Below are 18,225 nucleotides of genomic sequence, written 5' to 3'. Positions count from 1 at the left end.
AAAAATCAAATGAAGTCCAAAATTAATTTAATGGAATATGGTAAATAACTATGTGACTAATATAAAAGGAGATGCCTAAAAAAATATAAAGAGAGTTTGCATATAATAATATATTAAGCTTTAAAAAGGGAGTTTGCATAATAATTATTAAGCTTTAAAGCTCAAGTAATCACCACCACACATTTAAATGAAAAACCTTGAACTCAATAATTAAAAACGATTAAAGAAGTTATAATTGAAATCATATTTAAGTGATAACCTCAATTTAATAGTTAAGAATTATGATCAACCTAAATTACTAAATATTGTGGGTTCTAGTTAACTTAATTGGTAAAGTCTTTAATAGTTGAATAAGAATTTAATTTTTTTTCTTTGAAATCTTTTTGATAAAAAAGAAGAGTTAAGACCTTGGAAATAAGTTTGCATCAATACTTAAAAATGGCTTCATTAGCATTGAAATATGATGAGAATTAAACAGTAATACCTTTTTGCAATCCACATTATAAGTAAATGATGCATTTGGAATATAGACAAATTGTAAAAATCTTTTTTTCCGTTAACCATCTCTATTTGAATTAATGAGAGTATATAAAACATATTATAAGAATTAAAGAAAAACTGTAAGTAAAAAGTTTATAAGAAGAATTCAATAAAGAAATTGATACAAATAAATGATCTCATGGGCAAGTAAAAGTAAAAACATGTTTATAAGAACAATTCAATAAAATTTTTTGATGTGAAACTCTTACCCTAATGCTTCAAATTGATTCGATGAAGATTGAACGAATTTAGGATATAATTAAATATTAGACAACTGTTATATATATATATATATATATATATATATATATAAAGAAGTTAAATATTGGACAACAAAATAATTAAACTGGATCAAACTATAAACATATAAATTAGATCAAACTTAAGGAAGTTAACTTAAACAAAAGGCCACAAATACATATTCAATTTGATTATAATAAAAAATTAGAGTAAGTAAATACATACCTACATGATTGGAGGTAGGAAAATTGAAGACTATACCAAAAGACTATACAATAGGTTGGAGAATGAAAAAAATACACTAACTAACCGTGTATATATATACGTACTCCACCTAAAAAGAGTCAAAGTAAAAATCAAATACCCTAAACTTCTTGAAGTCTACATTAATTTAGATTTTGCTATTATATATATATAAAACTTTTTCTCTGCCGATCAGCTTTTTATCATCACCAACAATGCCTTTTTCATCAAATGCCTAGATACTATGCTAATATATATCACCATATTATATCTACTGAAGTTTTTCTCTGCGGGTCAACTTCTTATCTTCACCAACAACGTTTGTTTGTTTGTTTTTTTTTTTTTTCTCTCTCTGTGGGATATATACAGTTTTTTGGGATAGATTTACAATGCCATGATACTGCTAAATTGTATTACCTGGCAGTTCTAAGCTTATCATACTCCTTTGTAATATATATAATTTTAGCAATAAATTTTCTACCTTTTATTAAAAATACAACCAATCAAGATAAATATAATAATTTTTTATTTCATTTAAAACTTTCCTGGTGATAATTTACGTCTCCCCTAAGTTTTAAATTTCTTTTAAAAGACAAAACAAAAAACCCATATGAGAGTAACAATTAAAACAAAAACAAACGTGATTGATGGTTGGAAGGAAATAGGATAGAATTGTTGTTGTTTTTTTTTAACCCTAATTATCAGTATAGAAATCAAATAAAAAAAACAAACACACACACACACAAAGAAGAAGTTGTTATCAACATAACTTTATCTAACTGATAAACCAATAGAAGATAATAAGTGATAAACCAATTGAAGGAAAGTTGATAAGAACAACTGCAATATTATTTTTATTTTATTTTTTAAGATACATTAGACCTCTTTTTTTTAGTGTGGTATACGTTGCTGCAATTTAAGATGCAATAGACTTTTTTTTATATAAACATTTTTTTTTTAAAATCTAAAAATCTATAATAAAAAAATTCCACTTAGCACAACCATGGCGTTTAAGCCCAACTTTTATTATATAGTATATGATATATATATAGATTTTTTTTTGCATTTAATAAAAAATAAAAAATATAAAAAAAGGAGAAGAAGTTAAAACACTAATTGTTACTTTATCAAAAGAAGTGATAAAGCAATGGAGGAAAAACTGTAGTAGAGAAAAAGTTAATAAGAACAAATAAATTATTTTTTTTTATCTAGAGGATTGTTGCATTTTGGTATAGCCACTTAGTGCAATCATGATTTCTAAGCTCAACTTTTATTATATGATATATGAAATAATATGATATGAGATTGATGATTGATTTGTTAGGTACTTTTAGTAATCCAGTTAAGGCTCAATTAGTACTTATCTAATTGGGTAATTACTTAATTGAATCCACGACGTAAGATTTATTATTGGTTCTAATTTGAATCCACAGCTTAAATTGTTTTTTTACCCACCCGTAATAGCCAATAACAATCTACTACTTAAGATTTGTTGTGAAAATATTGTAAAAATGTTGTGGACATAGCATTTCTTGGTAATAGACAAAACTTAGATATATTATCTTAGGTAAGGTGTTGTACCTTAGGTTCCCCTTTTAAAAATAAACCACGTGGCTATTTAACAAACACATCTAAATGACGTTAAAATAAAAACTTATTCTATTCCCTTGTGAACTCTATCACTTCCCTTGAAATCACAAAGATACAAAGTGTCTAAGCTCTTTCAGCCCTTTCACTCTTGGAAATACAGCCGATCCACCATGGTCAGCTTCTCAAGCTTTTCTCTCCGCCTACTACCATTCACTAGCAGCGGTAGTTATCTTCAACTCGAACCCTCATCACTCTTTCCCTCCCTATCTTTCTCTAACCTCTCTCTAAGCCTAGCCCTAAATCAAGATCATTTTCACTGCCTCTGCCTCCCATCACTGCCACCTAGGTGGTGGTTCTCTCATCTCGATCTATCTCCACTTTTCTCTCTCTCTCTCTCTCTCTAAAACCCTATTAGATCCTCTAATTTACCCCTCTCCCTTTTATATATCTTTTATATACTAAACCTTTAATAATTCAATGGGTCTATGTTTGGGTTTTATGCAGATCAGTTCCAAATGGGTGATTGACGAGGTTTTTTTTCCGACTTTAGATGGGTTTTCTAACAGGAAACATAAGGTGTTTAATGCTGTTTAGTGAAAATGTTAAGGAGTAGCTAAATTTTAAAAGGGCACCTAAGGTATTATACCTAAGTTTTACCAAAAAATAATTTGGTGGGTTTAGGTTTCAATTTATTGAGTGGGTTCGGGTTGCTTTTACCTCTTTAAAATTAATGGTGGCATGATCAAGAAGAGAGCAAGTCCTTCTCAAAAAAGAAAAAGGATAAAGGTGTAAGTGCAACACATGTATATGTCGTTTAATATAAGGATTTTCATTATTTGACATGACTCACGAGCATGACATAATCAATTGTAGGTTAGTGTTTAATGTAAATTAATTCGTGTCAAAATAGGTCAAAAAACTTTAACATGACGTATTGTTTAAATTAAGAAAACGAAAAAGAGATTTGAAATGCATAATGGTTAAGTCAATAAAGTCTGGTCTCAAAAAAAAAAAAAAGTCAATAAAGTCACTAACGTATCTCGTGTGGCTTTATTAAACTTCCGCGAAGAAACATTTAAAAGTGTCTCCATTTTCCTTCACAGTTAAGCAACCAAACATTTAAAGGTGTCTCTTGTTTTCTAATTGTATTTTCTGTCTTTGTTTTGTGAATAAAAATTCTTGTTCATCAAAAAAAAAGTTAAGCAACCAAACCCATTTCATTCCATCCGAACCCCAACTCCACGGACCCTTCCCGAATAAAAACCGTGTTTCACCGACGTCGACAAGCATGATCGTGACGAACACTCCGGCGGCGGACCTCGCCCTCACGAACCTCGCTTACTGCTCGCACGCCGATCTTCATGGCTTCGCCGTCCCCGGCACCAAGCTCTACCTCGCCTCCATTGCCGATTCCTTTGTTCTTTCTCTCTCATATCCTTTTCTCTCATTTCTTACTGCTCCTTATTTCGCTCTGAAATTTTGTGTCATCATGCACATTTCCAATTCTGATCAACCTTGATTCTGATCCTTTACAGTAGAACTTCTTGCACAAGCTAAGATTTGCCATATCTTATTTGCTTAGATGGAAATCCGAAAAGTCGCTTTTAGAACTTGCTCTGAAATTTGTTGATTTCATGCATAACTAAGATTTGCGTGTAATTTTTGTTAAGATTGATGGCTTTTTTTGATTATTCTTGTTTTGGTGGCCTTAACTAAGAGTTGATGATGATACTGCTCATGAGAGCGTACGGAATGGCCACATAGCTCTAAATGCGATTCAGCGTCGGCATGCCAGGGTTTCATCTGGTGATACCATATCGGTTAACAGGTCAGAGCTCATTCGATTCGATACCACCACCACCACCGCCGTCTTTTTTTTTCTTCGTATTGTTTCTAATTGTTGTGTGTTGTTTGTAATTTGTTTTAGATTAATTCCGCCGGAGAAGTTCGACCTGGCATTGCTTACACTTGAGTTGGAGTTTGTGAAAAAGGGGACTAAAAGTGAACAGGTTATTATTGACTTTCAGTCAATAATCTTAGTTTTAACTTCATGGAGGGTTTTATTTTATGCTTGAAAAATTGGTGTTCTCTTTTTTTTTTTGTAGGTTGATGCTGTTTTGCTTGCTGGCCAGCTTAAAAAGAGATTTATGAACCAGGTAGTTTATTTGTTTATGACTTACTATTCCATTTTGTGTTTGTTAGTTTTAGAGCATCTCCAACAGCCACTGTAAAGTTATTTTTGGACCACCAAATATTATTGTTCACGCTCCAACAGCTTCTCCAAACGTGCAGGTTTTCCAAATTTTTTTACGTGCAGGTTTTTCAAAATTTTTTTGAAGTTGCTACAGTAGTTCTCTAAATTTAGAGAACACTGTAACACCTTCAAATTATTTTTTTTTCTTAAAAAATTATCCCAACTACTATTATATCAATTCTTTCTCTCTCCTCCGGATTTATTTTTTTCCTCTCATTCTCTCCGTTCTCACATAATCCAAACACAAAACTCAAAACAAAATCTAATTCTTAAAATAAAGTTGAATCAGAACAAGCAAAAAAAAAAAAAAAAAAAAAAAAAAGGCCGATCTGACCCCATTTCTCACATAATCCAAACACAAAACTCAAAACAAAATCCAATTCATAAAATAAAGTTGAATTAGAACAAGCAAATATGAAAAAAAGAAAAAAAAAGAAAAGGAAAAAGAACAAGCCGATCTGACCCAAGTCGATCGGTGGGGAGGACGACGAGCAGCGGTGGAGATGCTGGAGCAGCGGCGGAGATGCATGCGGTGGAGGCCTAAGCCGATCTCTCTCTCTCTTATGTGAAGCGCGGAATGTTCTTGATGTGAAAAAGAAAATAAAAAGAAAGGGGGGCTGTCTGTCTTGTGTGGAGGAGAAAAACAAGAAAAAGAAAAAAGAAAAAAAGAAATGAAACGTGGATGAAAATGAAATGAAAGGAAGAAAAATAATATAAAAAATAAAAAATCCTAATTGAAAAATACTATCATAATATTTTCACAATAAATTTTAAGTAATAGATTGTTATTAGTTAATATTGGCGAGTAAAAAAATAATTTCAATGGTAGGTTCAAATTAGAACTATTAACAACTTTACACATAAATTTTGTTGTAAAAATATTGCGTAAAATGTTGTGAACATAACACTTCTCATTGAAAAATATAGTTTTAAAAAAAAGAATAAATAATGATTAAAAAAAGAATAAACAATAAATGAAGAAATAATATTTAAATGAGATAGAGAATCTGTTGAAAGTGTATTTGAAAAAGTGAGTAGGTAAAAACTAAATGTCACTGTTCATTCTCCAAACAGTACAAAAATTTGGAAAAACTACTGGAGATGCTTACTTGGCTGCGCGTGTTGGCTGTAATTGATTGAGGATTTTGAAATAAATGGGACTTTTTAGGTACTTGGGGGCAGGGGGTACAGAAAACCCGACCTGACTCGCCAAGCTCGACCTAACCCAACCTGTCGGGTTGGGTCGGTTTTTAGAGCTTGGTGGGTTGGGTTGGGTTACAAAATTTTTTTTTATAGCGGGTCGGGTTGGGTTTGGGTTATAAAATTACAAATCTGCCAAACCCGACCCGACCCATATCTAGTATATATTTAAAATATATTATATATTTAATAATTTTTTTAAACCAGCTGTAGGCACTTATATATATATTTAAATATATATTATATATTTAATAATTTAAAAAAAAACTAACTGTAGAGCAGCACTTTCTCGATTCCTCCTACTAATACTAATTTAATATATATATATATATATATATAATATATTATATAATTAATAAATTTTTTAAAATAACCAGCTACGTCCTAGTATGCTTCTTGCCCCACCTTTTTTTCCCTAACAGTAAACATATGAGACGTGTATTAATGTTCCCAGTGTATTTATAGGTTTTGCCCGCCTTATTTTCTTCCTAAATATTTTTGGATGATATCACTTCAAGCTGTGGATTATTGTTCTTGTTGTACGCAGGTAATGACAGCAGGGCAAAGAGTGTCATTTGAGTATCATGGAAATAACTATGTTTTCACAGTCAATCAAGCTGCCGTAGAGGGGCAAGAAAAATCTAGTACTATTGAAAGAGGGAAGATATCAAGTGATACATACATTGTCTTTGAAACATCAAATGCGAGTGGAATAAAGGTATATTTCTGTATTTGATTGTGTACTAGTCTTTATACGCACACATATTTTGTTCTTGTTATGAATTTTTTCTTATTGGTAAATACACATGCACTAGTGGGTCTTGAACTCATTACCTCTAGGAGGAGATGCATTTGAGCTAGTTCCCATTGGCTTCTTTCTCCACTTGTTCCACTTCGCTATCCTATACTGGTTAGGTTTAATTATATTGAATTGGTGATAAGTTTGCTATCCTAGCTCTTGGGCATGAGCATAAAATGCTTTGCCTGTAAGTGGTGAACTCCCTTGGATTACCTGGCAACTAGTTCTGGCAGGTGGGTCATTTGCTCTTTAGGTTTTGCTACCTAGAGGCAAATCCAAAGGGCTCTTTTTTAGAAAAATTCCCTACATTATATAAAAAAATGGTTTGCTATCATAGAGTTTAATATAATAATACGAAAAACTTTCTATATACATAATACCATTGACAAAACTAACTTCAGGTATTTTGTTTGATGTTCATGAAAAATTCTTCCATCATTTGTTTGTTTGCATAATTAACAAATCAATGCTATTAGATTGGTGGATTCTGTACCTGATATTTCTTTTATGCTTAATGCATGCTGGAGAAGGTGCTGCCATGTCAAATCAGTCAAAATCTCTTTTACACTCGCATCTCCCCTTAATTATTTACCTCTTCCTCTGTTGAACAGAACATGATCAGTCAGTGTAGCCTAATAAGCATTTATACAGATCACAGTTGCTCAGAGTAATTATAGGCTGATCAACTTGATGTCAAACATTAAATCCAGTAACTTCTATTTTGACTTACAGATAGTCAATCAGCGTGAGGCAGCCAGTAGCAACATCTTCAGGCAGAAGGAGTTTAATCTTCAATCACTTGGTATAGGTGGCCTAAGTGCAGAGTTTGCAGATATATTTCGAAGAGCCTTTGCTTCGCGTGTTTTCCCTCCCCATGTGACAAATAAGTAATATTTTCAATTTGTCATTTATGCATTAATTCTTCTAGTCTGTTTTATTTCCATAACATGCTCTTACCTGGAAATTTCTTCGTCTTCTAGATTGGGGATTAAGCATGTGAAGGGTATGCTGCTTTATGGGCCTCCTGGTACTGGCAAAACACTTATGGCTCGTCAAATTGGAAAAATGTTGAATGGAAGGGAACCAAAGGTTTGTATATGGTTTATTTTATTTATATATTTTTCAGTCTTTCACCAAATGATAAAACTTATAGCTTTATGAGGCTAACACCTTATCATTTTCCATCTTCAGAATTAAGAGTTTTTATTTTTTTATTTTTTTGTTTACCTTCCCCCCGTCCCCATAAATGAGAGGGAGAGTTGAGCCATTGAAAGGTTTTTTATTTTTTTATAAGTAAGAACCAAAGAAAGTTTTAATAAATATTTCTTGTTAGTAATATTCAGTATAAAGACAAATGATTTTGATAATGTTTTTAGACCTTGATGAAATTATAACTAGTGTTTTCTCAAGGCTCATAAGTTTGTATTCTTATTTACATGGCCTGCTAATCTTATTAAAAAATTTAGCGTTGTCATTTTTACTTTGCAATGAGCAAAGAATTGATTTGTTCTGTACATTTTGTTTATTGTAATTCCATAATTTCATTGACCTAAAGACTTTGAGTTCATCTTTTAAAACTGGTGTATGAAGTTTCAAAACAAGCATCTAATGCACAAAATTGAGTAGAATGAAGCTTTTTAACTATCTCTAGGTTGGTAGTGTTGCAGTTGAATTGGTTTAGTAATTCAAAAAACAAATATCAAATGTTTAAGATTATTTCTAGTCTTGTTTGAGCATAGACCATGAGTTCACTTACTATTTGACTGACATTGAACTTTATTCCATAGACATACAAATTTATCCGGAAATGATGACCACGATGAATCGCACTCTTTTTCTTTAATTTGTCAAGCAGAAATGCTTCTCAGGCACATGATTGACACAAGATCTCATGAAGATATATCTTATATGAGAAGGCAGGCAGCGTCATCTCTATTTTATTTCCTTGCAACATAAAACCTAGTGCACATCACCCATCCACTTTCGGTTATGTCATGGTTTAAATATCAATAGTCACTGGGTCTTTTGGCGTGTTCAATTTTCATTTGAGCATATGCTCACTTGCTAGTGCATACTTTTCATTTTGATGCTGGAACATTGTTTTCGGGTTCCAAAGCTAACTAAACACGTCTGAATTCTTTCTATCATAGCAACAAATTATTATTAGTATTCTATGCTGTTTTAATTACTTAATGTTCATCATTGTGAAGATGAAGTAATTTTTTATCAATAAAATTTCTATTACTTATAAAAACAAATAAATTAGAAGTATTCTATGCTTCACATTCTATAAGATGGTGAAAATCTATTCTTGCAGTTGATGGACCATCTTTTTTATTTTTTACCCTTTTTGTGACAAATTGTTATAGATTGTTAACGGCCCTGAAGTTTTGAACAAATATGTTGGTGAAACTGAAAAGAATGTTAGGGATCTATTTGCTGATGCTGAGAATGATCAAAGAGCTCGAGGTAAGGGAGATATAGCAGGTGTTTTCCTAGGTTGGTCTTTTGGTGATCACTAATGCCATCATGTTCTTTTCCTTTTCAGGGGACCAAAGTGATCTGCATGTCATAATTTTTGATGAAATTGATGCTATTTGTAAGGTACATGATTCTTCAAATATTTGTTAACGTTTTTTTTCCCCCCTGCCAGTAGATTGATTGCGACATCAATTTGTTACTTTTGATATATATATATATATATATATATGCATGTATGTATAGTTAGTATTTACCTCTGACTGAATCTATTGTTCTTGAATGTCCTGGAGTGTCATTTATTTGAATATCTAAGGTGTGTGGAATCTATAGATTAACTTCCTTATGCGGTTAGAAATGCTTTGTATAGTTTCATAACTCTTTATGTTGCCTTAATGAACAATAATGACCATTCCAAGAATTGGGACCCTGAGTCAAAGAATCATCCTAAGTGACATAGTGCTAAGAGTTGTAGATGAGTAGGCCTTTGGACATAAAATATATTTATATATGTGTATGTATATATTAACTTGAATCCTAGTTCCCTTCTTGACCTCTAAGTGAACATGCTATTATTAGTATGATTTTAAAAGCGACAGCACAAGAACACATTGGTAACACCTACATGGTTAGATTTCCACCTGAGGTCTGCATTGTTTAATATGTCAAAGAAACAATGTCAATTTTTAGATTTAAGGTTGTCTGGTTATGTAATCCAAGTTTTTTAGCAAATGGAAAGAGCTCAATGCATGTTCTCATTTTGCATTTGCAGTCAAGAGGTTCAACTAGAGATAGTACAGGAGTTCATGACAGTATTGTGAACCAGCTTCTTACAAAGGTTAGTTAGAGGTTCAATTGCTTTTACAATCTTGCAAATCAGAGTGTTTCTCTGCTAATAACTAAAAGACCATTTACTTTTCAGATTGATGGTGTGGAGTCTTTAAATAATGTCTTGCTTATTGGAATGACCAACAGAAAAGATTTACTTGATGAAGCCCTTTTAAGGCCTGTTTCTCTCCCTCTTCTGTGTTGCGTAACTGTCCATGCAACCTTAAATTTTTTTATGTCATGAAAAGCATGGATAGCAACTCCTAGTTAACATTGATGTACATAGGTTGTAGCAACTACTAGTCAACATTGGACTCTAAATCAAAGTCCAATAAATTTTATTTATTTATTCCTGCCAATGAGCCCTAGTTCAAACTGCACTTCCTTGTAAAACGCGAGGTGGAGGGTGAGATCATGGGTTCCAAACCTGTTGAGTGCATGTGCAATTACCAATAAAATTCATTTAAATTTGTTTATTCTTGATTTATAGACCAGGACGCTTGGAGGTTCAAATTGAGATAAGCCTTCCTGATGAGAATGGTCGCTTACAGATTCTTCAAATTCATACAAACAAGATGAAAGAGAGCTCTTTTCTTGCTCCTGATGTGAACCTTCAAGAGCTTGGTATGTCCATTAGTGAGATATGCTTATGATATCTACTTATTCATCTATTATATGGCTAAAGTGACTGTTAAATGGGGACATGATTATATCTAAATTATATTTGCCGCCAGGTTTTGATTGGAGTTGTGTGTGTCTATATATATATATAAATTTATAATATATTGAGAACATAATCTATACTAAACATTCTTTAGGCTGGCTTTGATAGTCAAACTCATGAAAAGGTATTGCAGTTGTATGGATCTTAGAAAATTAAAGTACCAAATGATTTATAATTCAATTTAATCTAATATCTCCCTTACACCTAGCCCCAAAAAACCACACCCTTAATGATTTTCTATGTTACAACCAACTGTTAGTGGTGAAACTTAAGGATATGATATTTTTTATTATTATTTTTTTTTTGGGGGGTGGGGGTGCTGTTTAATGTGTCCAAAATTGATCTCTTTGAAAAAGTTGCAGTGATTCTTAAATTGTTTCTTACTTTATTATACAAATACTTTTGACCATGTGTTGAATGTTTAAATTGTTGCAATGTTTTGGACTCTAGGAATGATAGATGAAGGTCTTGGTTGATTCAGTTATCTATTTTTGTGAGTGCAGCTGCTCGTACGAAAAACTATAGTGGTGCCGAACTTGAAGGTGTTGTAAAAAGTGCAGTATCTTATGCTTTGAATAGACAACTAAGTCTTGATGATCTCACCAAGCCAGTGGATGAAGAGAGTATAAAAGTTACCATGGATGATTTTTTGAATGCACTCCACGAAATAATTCCTGCATTTGGAGCCTCCACTGATGACCTTGAGCGGTGCAGGTATAGTTTTGACCAATTTGAAAATGCTTTTAGCTTTCAGATTTTTATTTATTTATTTTATTTTTAACTCACATCACATTGTCATGCTCGAGATAAGTCTTCCTTTTGAGATTTTAATAATTTTGACTTAAATCCCTTTGTTGTGGAATAGTTTATGTTGCATTGCATGGCATATATGACTAATTTGTTTACCATGTGAGAAATTTGGGATAATGATATTGTTGGCTGTCCAAAAAATTGGGTAACAAATGGTACTCTGTTTCTGCTGGAAGCTTGATTCTATTTACTAACGTGATTTGTAGACTGAATGGCATGGTGGACTGTGGTGATCGAAATAAGCACATTTACCAAAGAGCTATGCTACTTGTGGAGCAAGTTAAAGTGAGTAAAGGAAGTCCGCTTGTTACTTGTCTTCTGGAAGGCCCAAGTGGCAGGTATGCATGGTTTCTCTATTTTAATTGACTTTGTTAATTGCATCTTTTTTGAATCTTACCCTTTTTTGACAGTGGTAAAACCGCACTAGCAGCTACTGTTGGCATTGACAGTGATTTTCCATATGTCAAGATAGTAAGCTCCCTGCCCTATATTTTGGATATTCTATCTTGTTACTTTCAAGGAATTTTTTCCGTCTCTTCTACTGTCCCTTCCATTTATACCTATTTCTAAATTTTGCCATTTTTTGGGTAGGTCTCAGCAGAATCAATGATTGGTCTTCACGAAAGCACTAAGTGTGCACAGATTGTCAAGGTTTGTCAAATGCAAAGGCCCGTTTGGAAGCAGTTTTTAAATTATAGTTTCTAGTATTTAATTGTTTGGTAACAATATTTTGCAAGGAGTTTTTAATCTGACTTCACTTTAGAGGATTCAAGTGCTGAATTTTGAGAACACCTCGAGCAGTTTTTAGTTTTGAGCAACAGTTTTCAAAGTTATTATTAAGATAATAAATTTTGTTCTTACGTATTCCTCTCTTTCTCTCTCCCTCTCAACCCGATTTCTCTCTCCTCTGTTTCTGTCTGTCTCTGTCTCTCTGTCTCTCTGTCTCTCTCACACACACACACACACCATAGAACTCTCAGTGATGGCGGTGGAGCACCATCCCAAGTGTTGCTGTGGCGTCGGATCTGGGTATCCAAATCTGACCCCTGCCTCTCTCTGTTTGTCTCTCTTGCTCCTCCCTCTCTCTGTTTTTCTCTTGTTCCTCCCTCTGTGTGTTTGCGTCGGATCTCAGTTTAGAACTGAGGCTGGTTTGTGATAAATTTTTATTAGATGAGTATTAATACCAGTTTTTGAGTGAAAATCTCATGCCAAACAGACCAAGTTTTGTTTTGGTTGAGAAAGCATGTATTGAAACACAATTTTGCAAAACCTTTTGAAAACTGAAAACTGATTTCACTTACCAAACAGGTCCTAAGACTTTGACCATTCTTGGTTGCATTTTAAAAGATTTTTTTCCCTCCTTTATGTGATAGAACCAGTTCCTAGTCTAAATTGAGATTTGATGTATCTAAGACAAGTTTATGCTGCACTTGCAGAGTTATCAATTATTTATTGTCTATTTACACTAGAAAGATATATACTTTTTAATGTTTTTCTTTAGTTTATGTGATTGGGAGGAAATTTTGAAGCCTTATTTATAATGATATTCTTTAACAGGTATTTGAGGATGCATACAAGTCACCGCTGAGCATCATCGTTCTTGATGACATTGAAAGGTAAATCTACTGATGTGAATTGAATGAAGCTGTACTGCTTTTCTCCAGCACGTTTTTCATCTATTAATGATAATGAAGAAGTGCCTTAGATGATTTTACTGTAATTGTTGTTGCAGGTTATTGGAGTATGTTGCCGTTGGGCCTTGTTTTTCAAATATAATCTCTCAGACACTACTGGTCCTACTCAAGCGGCTTCCTCCAAAGGTTTTTCGTTGTTCTTTGTCTTTATTGGCTGGACTGGTCTTACAATTTCCTATTATATTATTATCAGTGAATTTCATGAAGAATAATTCTTTATTCAAATTGTATAATTGTAAGGGGTGGATATATATTTTTATAGGAAAAGTTAATGGATGCTCTAAAGGCATTGGTTTAGAAAACATTTATAGATACTTTTAATGGGAAAAGAAAAAGTACTTAATTTTTTTGACTACTTTTTATATTTTCCATAAAAGTGGTATCAAAATTTTCCTAAATTGGTCCATTAACAAATGTCCAAAGGGCACCCATTAACTAGACCCTTTGTTTATATCTGAATTGAGTGTAATTCATAGGATTCTATTCACCTTTTCAAGATATGTCAGGTATGATAAGATACACTAAATCTAGAAGTGAATATTGATAAATTGATGGGCAAATAAATGACATAAGATGTTCTGCATTGGGTGATTCACCATCTGTTGAGGTAAATATTTGATTTAGCAGCACTTATGAAATAAAACTTTTCACTAGGAAATTTTTTCTACTTGAATAAACTTCCCAAAAGACTACTTTCACTGAAAATCTCCAATTTTTGAACAGGGAGAAATAACTTCCAACCAATTGAGTCCTTGATGTTTTTTACCAATTCACAATCTTGTAACCACCCTCCTTCCCTGTGATGTAAATGCAGTACTTTTTTGGGTCACATCATATATTTCTCTACCTGTCATTTGTACCACAATCTTAAAATCATGTAATGCCCTGTGCTGGAGTGTGCGAGCTATCCAAAATAATTAAATAATATGATTTCTTATGCAAAATTTTTCAATGAGCACGACACAATGACAGCAATATAAGTACATGTTAAAATGCTTCTATTCTGGTCAGTGAAATTCTCTGCATGATATTACTGTTTTCCTTTTTTCTTTTTCTTTTTTTAAATAGATTGAAAGAATTAGTAGAAGTTTAGTATTCCCTCTATACCAATTTGAATGTCTAAGACCTATCAAAATTCAAAACAAAAAACCAATTTGATTGTCTAAGTTTGACATGTCACATGTTTAATGAGGAAGAAAGAGCATGCCACTCTAGCCAAAATGCCAAAAGTTTTGATTGTTTTTTGAATTAGTAAGGGGTACTATGGGAAGGTTTAGGTATAAATGCTTGTTTTTTAATTTCTTTTTTTAGTAAGTGTGCACTCATTTTGGGACGTTAAGGAAAACAAGACACTCAACATCTCATGGAGGGAGTATGAAAAAATGGTGGCTTTATCTCAAGTTAAAAATTTAAACTTGGTAAGATGTGAGGCTGATGAGCTCTATCTCAACTGACACCTCCTCCCCTCATAAGAGCAAGTAAGGTGATTAATCCTGTACTCTAATTGCAGCTTAATCTACTGGGCACCTATGCCTCACAAAGTAGAGGTCACTAGTTCAAATCACCTATTTCCCCCTCTCCTTTTGGGAAAAGAACATATCAGAAAAATTATGCAAAATTGAAATGAAGGTTAATATTATTATTATTTTTACACCTCAGGTTCAAAATATTTTGGTTGATGTTTCATGTATGATTTGGATCCTAGGCAGTATGGAAATTCCCTCTCTATTACCAACTGTAGTGCATGTGTTATGCATGTTGGTAGTTACAAAACCTATAGAACTAGATATAAATTGTTCACAAAGATGTCAATGGTTTCAAAGTGGTAGCAATTGTGAAATCCACTTTTAAAATTGTTATATTTTCTTTCTGAACTATGGTCATGCTATCTTTCCAGTGCCATATTGAATATGTAGTCTCCACTCTTCGAACCCCTCTTAGACACATACAACTTTGCTGAGTCGTACCCAGCATGAATGAGGGAAAAAAAAACACTGAATTCATTGTAGATTACAAATTTTGAAAGTGTAGCTAAGATCTGGGATCTCCTCCCCCATAACCAAGTGAAAGGATGAGCACGGGTTCTATCCCTTATGTACTCTTTTTTTGGGAGCTACATGTATGCATAAAATCCTAATGCTATTTGATGTACTGGTGGAAGTTGGTCTGGTCTATTGTTTGGGATTATTCAGCTCCATATTGTCACCATCACTGGCTGTACAAAGAGCATTCATCGACAGCCTTATGTGTGACATTTTCTGATATCTTTGGGACATGGTTTTCCTTTAGTAGTTATGTGATATCTGACTTGATGAATGGTAATTTTCTGACCTTCCTGATTACTAGTTCATTTTGTGTGCTTTGTTATCAGGGGAAGAAACTTATGGTCATAGGGACAACAAGTGAAGTGGGCTTCTTAGATTCTATTGGTTTTTGTGATAATTTCTCTGTCACTTACAATGTTCCTACATTGAAGACAAATGATGCAAAGAAGGTAAAATATTTTTGTTGTGGTTCTGTACTTCTGTTCTTGTCTCAGAAATATGGGTAGTTGTGGTATTCTTGTTTTTCTGGTTAGCATCAATTTCCATCAATGCTAGTAAATTAAACAAAAGGAGCTAAAGAATAGTGTCATTGTGGTTTATGTAATTGCTTTAAGAGCCTGACATTTACTGATTTTTGTCTAGTAGTTGTGCACTTGCTAAATTGGACACGAGGATGGATGGTGTGGTAATAGTGCACTTCTTAGGCTGAAATGGTCAAATTACCCTTTGTATATTCCGGCCTATATGTTTTGAAGTATTAAATATAATTTAGGAAATGCTGCATGGATTATCATGAATGCAGGGCTGGAATTGAAAATTTTGCATATCATATTTTAAACTTTTAAGTAGGAATAATTTAGCCTTCTTTTCTTTTCTTTTTTTATTTTAGAAATATTATTGGCTGGGGTCGGCAGTAATGCTGAAATGCATATGCATTGTGCAAGGAAAATGGAGTATATGATTCACCCCAAAAATAAAAATGGAGTATATGCCTAATGATACATCTAAAAATGATGCTGATTAGTTGTTTTATGGTTTAACTATGATAAGGCTGTCTGTGTCCATTAATAAATGGTTGTGTTTATTTCACTTTCATTGTGGTAGTGAAAGAAAGCTGCCGTTTAGGGTATGTTTGTAAGTTGACTCAGAAATTGTGAAATCTGTATGTAAGGCTTTTACAATTGGAGGTTGGTAAGAATTGATTCATGATTTACAATGCTGGGAAACTAGGGAGTTACTTCCAGTAAAAATTCCGATAATTTCTCTGCTAAACAGATGTTTGGACTGATCAAGTGGTTTGTGGATGTCATTATTTCGATTCTTTCCTTGCTTGGTAGTCTTTTGGAGTCTGGATGAATGTTACGACCCTCAAGTTCATTTCATTACATATATTTCATGAATGCTGAAAGGAAATTTATATTTTAACAAACATTTAGCTTCAAAGTTCAATGTATTTTAATCTACTCTTTTTCATCTCAGGTGCTAGAACAGCTGAATGTTTTTGCTAATGAAGACATCGATATGGCTGCAGAGTCCCTGAATGATGTAAGCTTATACTTGATCAGCCTTTTGTAATATTCCTTGGGGGTCATTTTAATTTATATTTTTACAACACACGTCTCTCATAAACTCTGCCTTTACCAATCAAAGAATGGATTAAGAGAAACAAAAAAGAAAATTCTCCCATCTCATGAAATCATAATACTTTCCCTGGAAGCTTTACAGTAACTAGTTTAATCCATCATTTGTGCTTGTACTTGTTTACCTGAAGTTGACTTGTGTAAGTCATGACAGAACTACTAACCAAACAGTAAATATTCTGAACCTTGGATATTGTCAACTGTCTTTTCTTTTGCTTGGTTTGTTACTAAAGAAATTAGTAGTATGGAAAGGAACTTCTTATTATGATCGCTCACTTCTTGCGTCTTACTTCTGTTCAATTTCTCCTCATAGATGCCTATCAAGAAGCTCTATATGTTGATTGAGATGGCAGCCCAGGGTGAACATGGTGGAGATTCTGAGGCAATATACTCTGGCAAAGAGAAGATTAAGATCTCTCACTTTTATGATTGCCTTCAAGATATTGTCCGATACTAGATTCTTCACAATTAGTCCCGTACAGATACTATGAAGCAGAAAATTGTTCTCTCTGATTGTTTCTATGTGATGATATTTTGTATTATTTTCTTCTTGTGAGTTGTGGTTTTCTCTAGATTTTAGGCCTTGAAAACAGAATTTTGTAAATTTCTGCAATGTATGAGAAATTTCTGCTTTAGTATTCTTAACTCGGGAATCTACTCTCTTTTGGCATACTAAATATAATCTATGGAAATGTGAAACACCCACATTTGGTTTATTCCCAAGAATTTTATAAAAAATGTCCTTTGGATTATATAATGTCAAGTATATTACCCTTCACTTAATGTTTTTTTTTTTTTTTTTTTTTTACAAATACATAATAAGAAAATATATGAATCTTGAATTAAGTGAAATATCTTAAAATAAAAGTCTAAGGTTAACACATAATAATAAATATAATTATTTCAAAAATTTATTTTACATAAAAGACAAAAAAAATCAAAATAAAAAAAGAGATAAAAATTAATGGAGAGGAATTATGATGTGTCAAGTCAGCAAGGTCTTGAACGAGCCAAATGATATGGAAGATAGGATTGATGAAGTGGTAGGTTGACCAAAGCATTCAAAACTTGCCAAAAATAAATCTCCACATATAAGGGAGGATACTCATATCCAACTATTACAGTTAGATTTCACGACAT

The 18,225-nt window shown here is 32.8% G+C and overlaps 1 protein-coding gene across 1 annotated transcript; it reads left to right on the top strand.

Moving 5' to 3' along the window:
- Nucleotides 1-3,764: 3,764 nt before the first annotated feature.
- Nucleotides 3,765-17,801, top strand: LOC126726389 (vesicle-fusing ATPase-like). The gene is made up of 21 exons (XM_050431638.1): nt 3,765-4,044; nt 4,346-4,441; nt 4,541-4,622; nt 4,719-4,769; nt 6,615-6,785; nt 7,599-7,753; nt 7,847-7,955; nt 9,236-9,335; nt 9,415-9,470; nt 10,117-10,182; nt 10,267-10,351; nt 10,665-10,796; nt 11,400-11,610; nt 11,913-12,044; nt 12,117-12,177; nt 12,298-12,357; nt 13,264-13,322; nt 13,439-13,526; nt 15,772-15,894; nt 16,925-16,990; nt 17,399-17,801. The coding sequence occupies exons 1-21, from the start codon at nt 3,902-3,904 to the stop codon at nt 17,540-17,542; spliced, it is 2,190 nt and encodes a 729-aa protein (XP_050287595.1). The 5' UTR covers nt 3,765-3,901; the 3' UTR covers nt 17,543-17,801.
- Nucleotides 17,802-18,225: the final 424 nt, after the last annotated feature.

This window comes from Quercus robur, chromosome 5 (assembly GCF_932294415.1).
Source record: "Quercus robur chromosome 5, dhQueRobu3.1, whole genome shotgun sequence".
Taxonomy (NCBI): Eukaryota; Viridiplantae; Streptophyta; class Magnoliopsida; order Fagales; family Fagaceae; genus Quercus; species Quercus robur.
The sequence above is the reverse complement of the archived record's forward strand: the minus strand, read 5'-3'. Positions and strand labels throughout refer to the sequence as shown.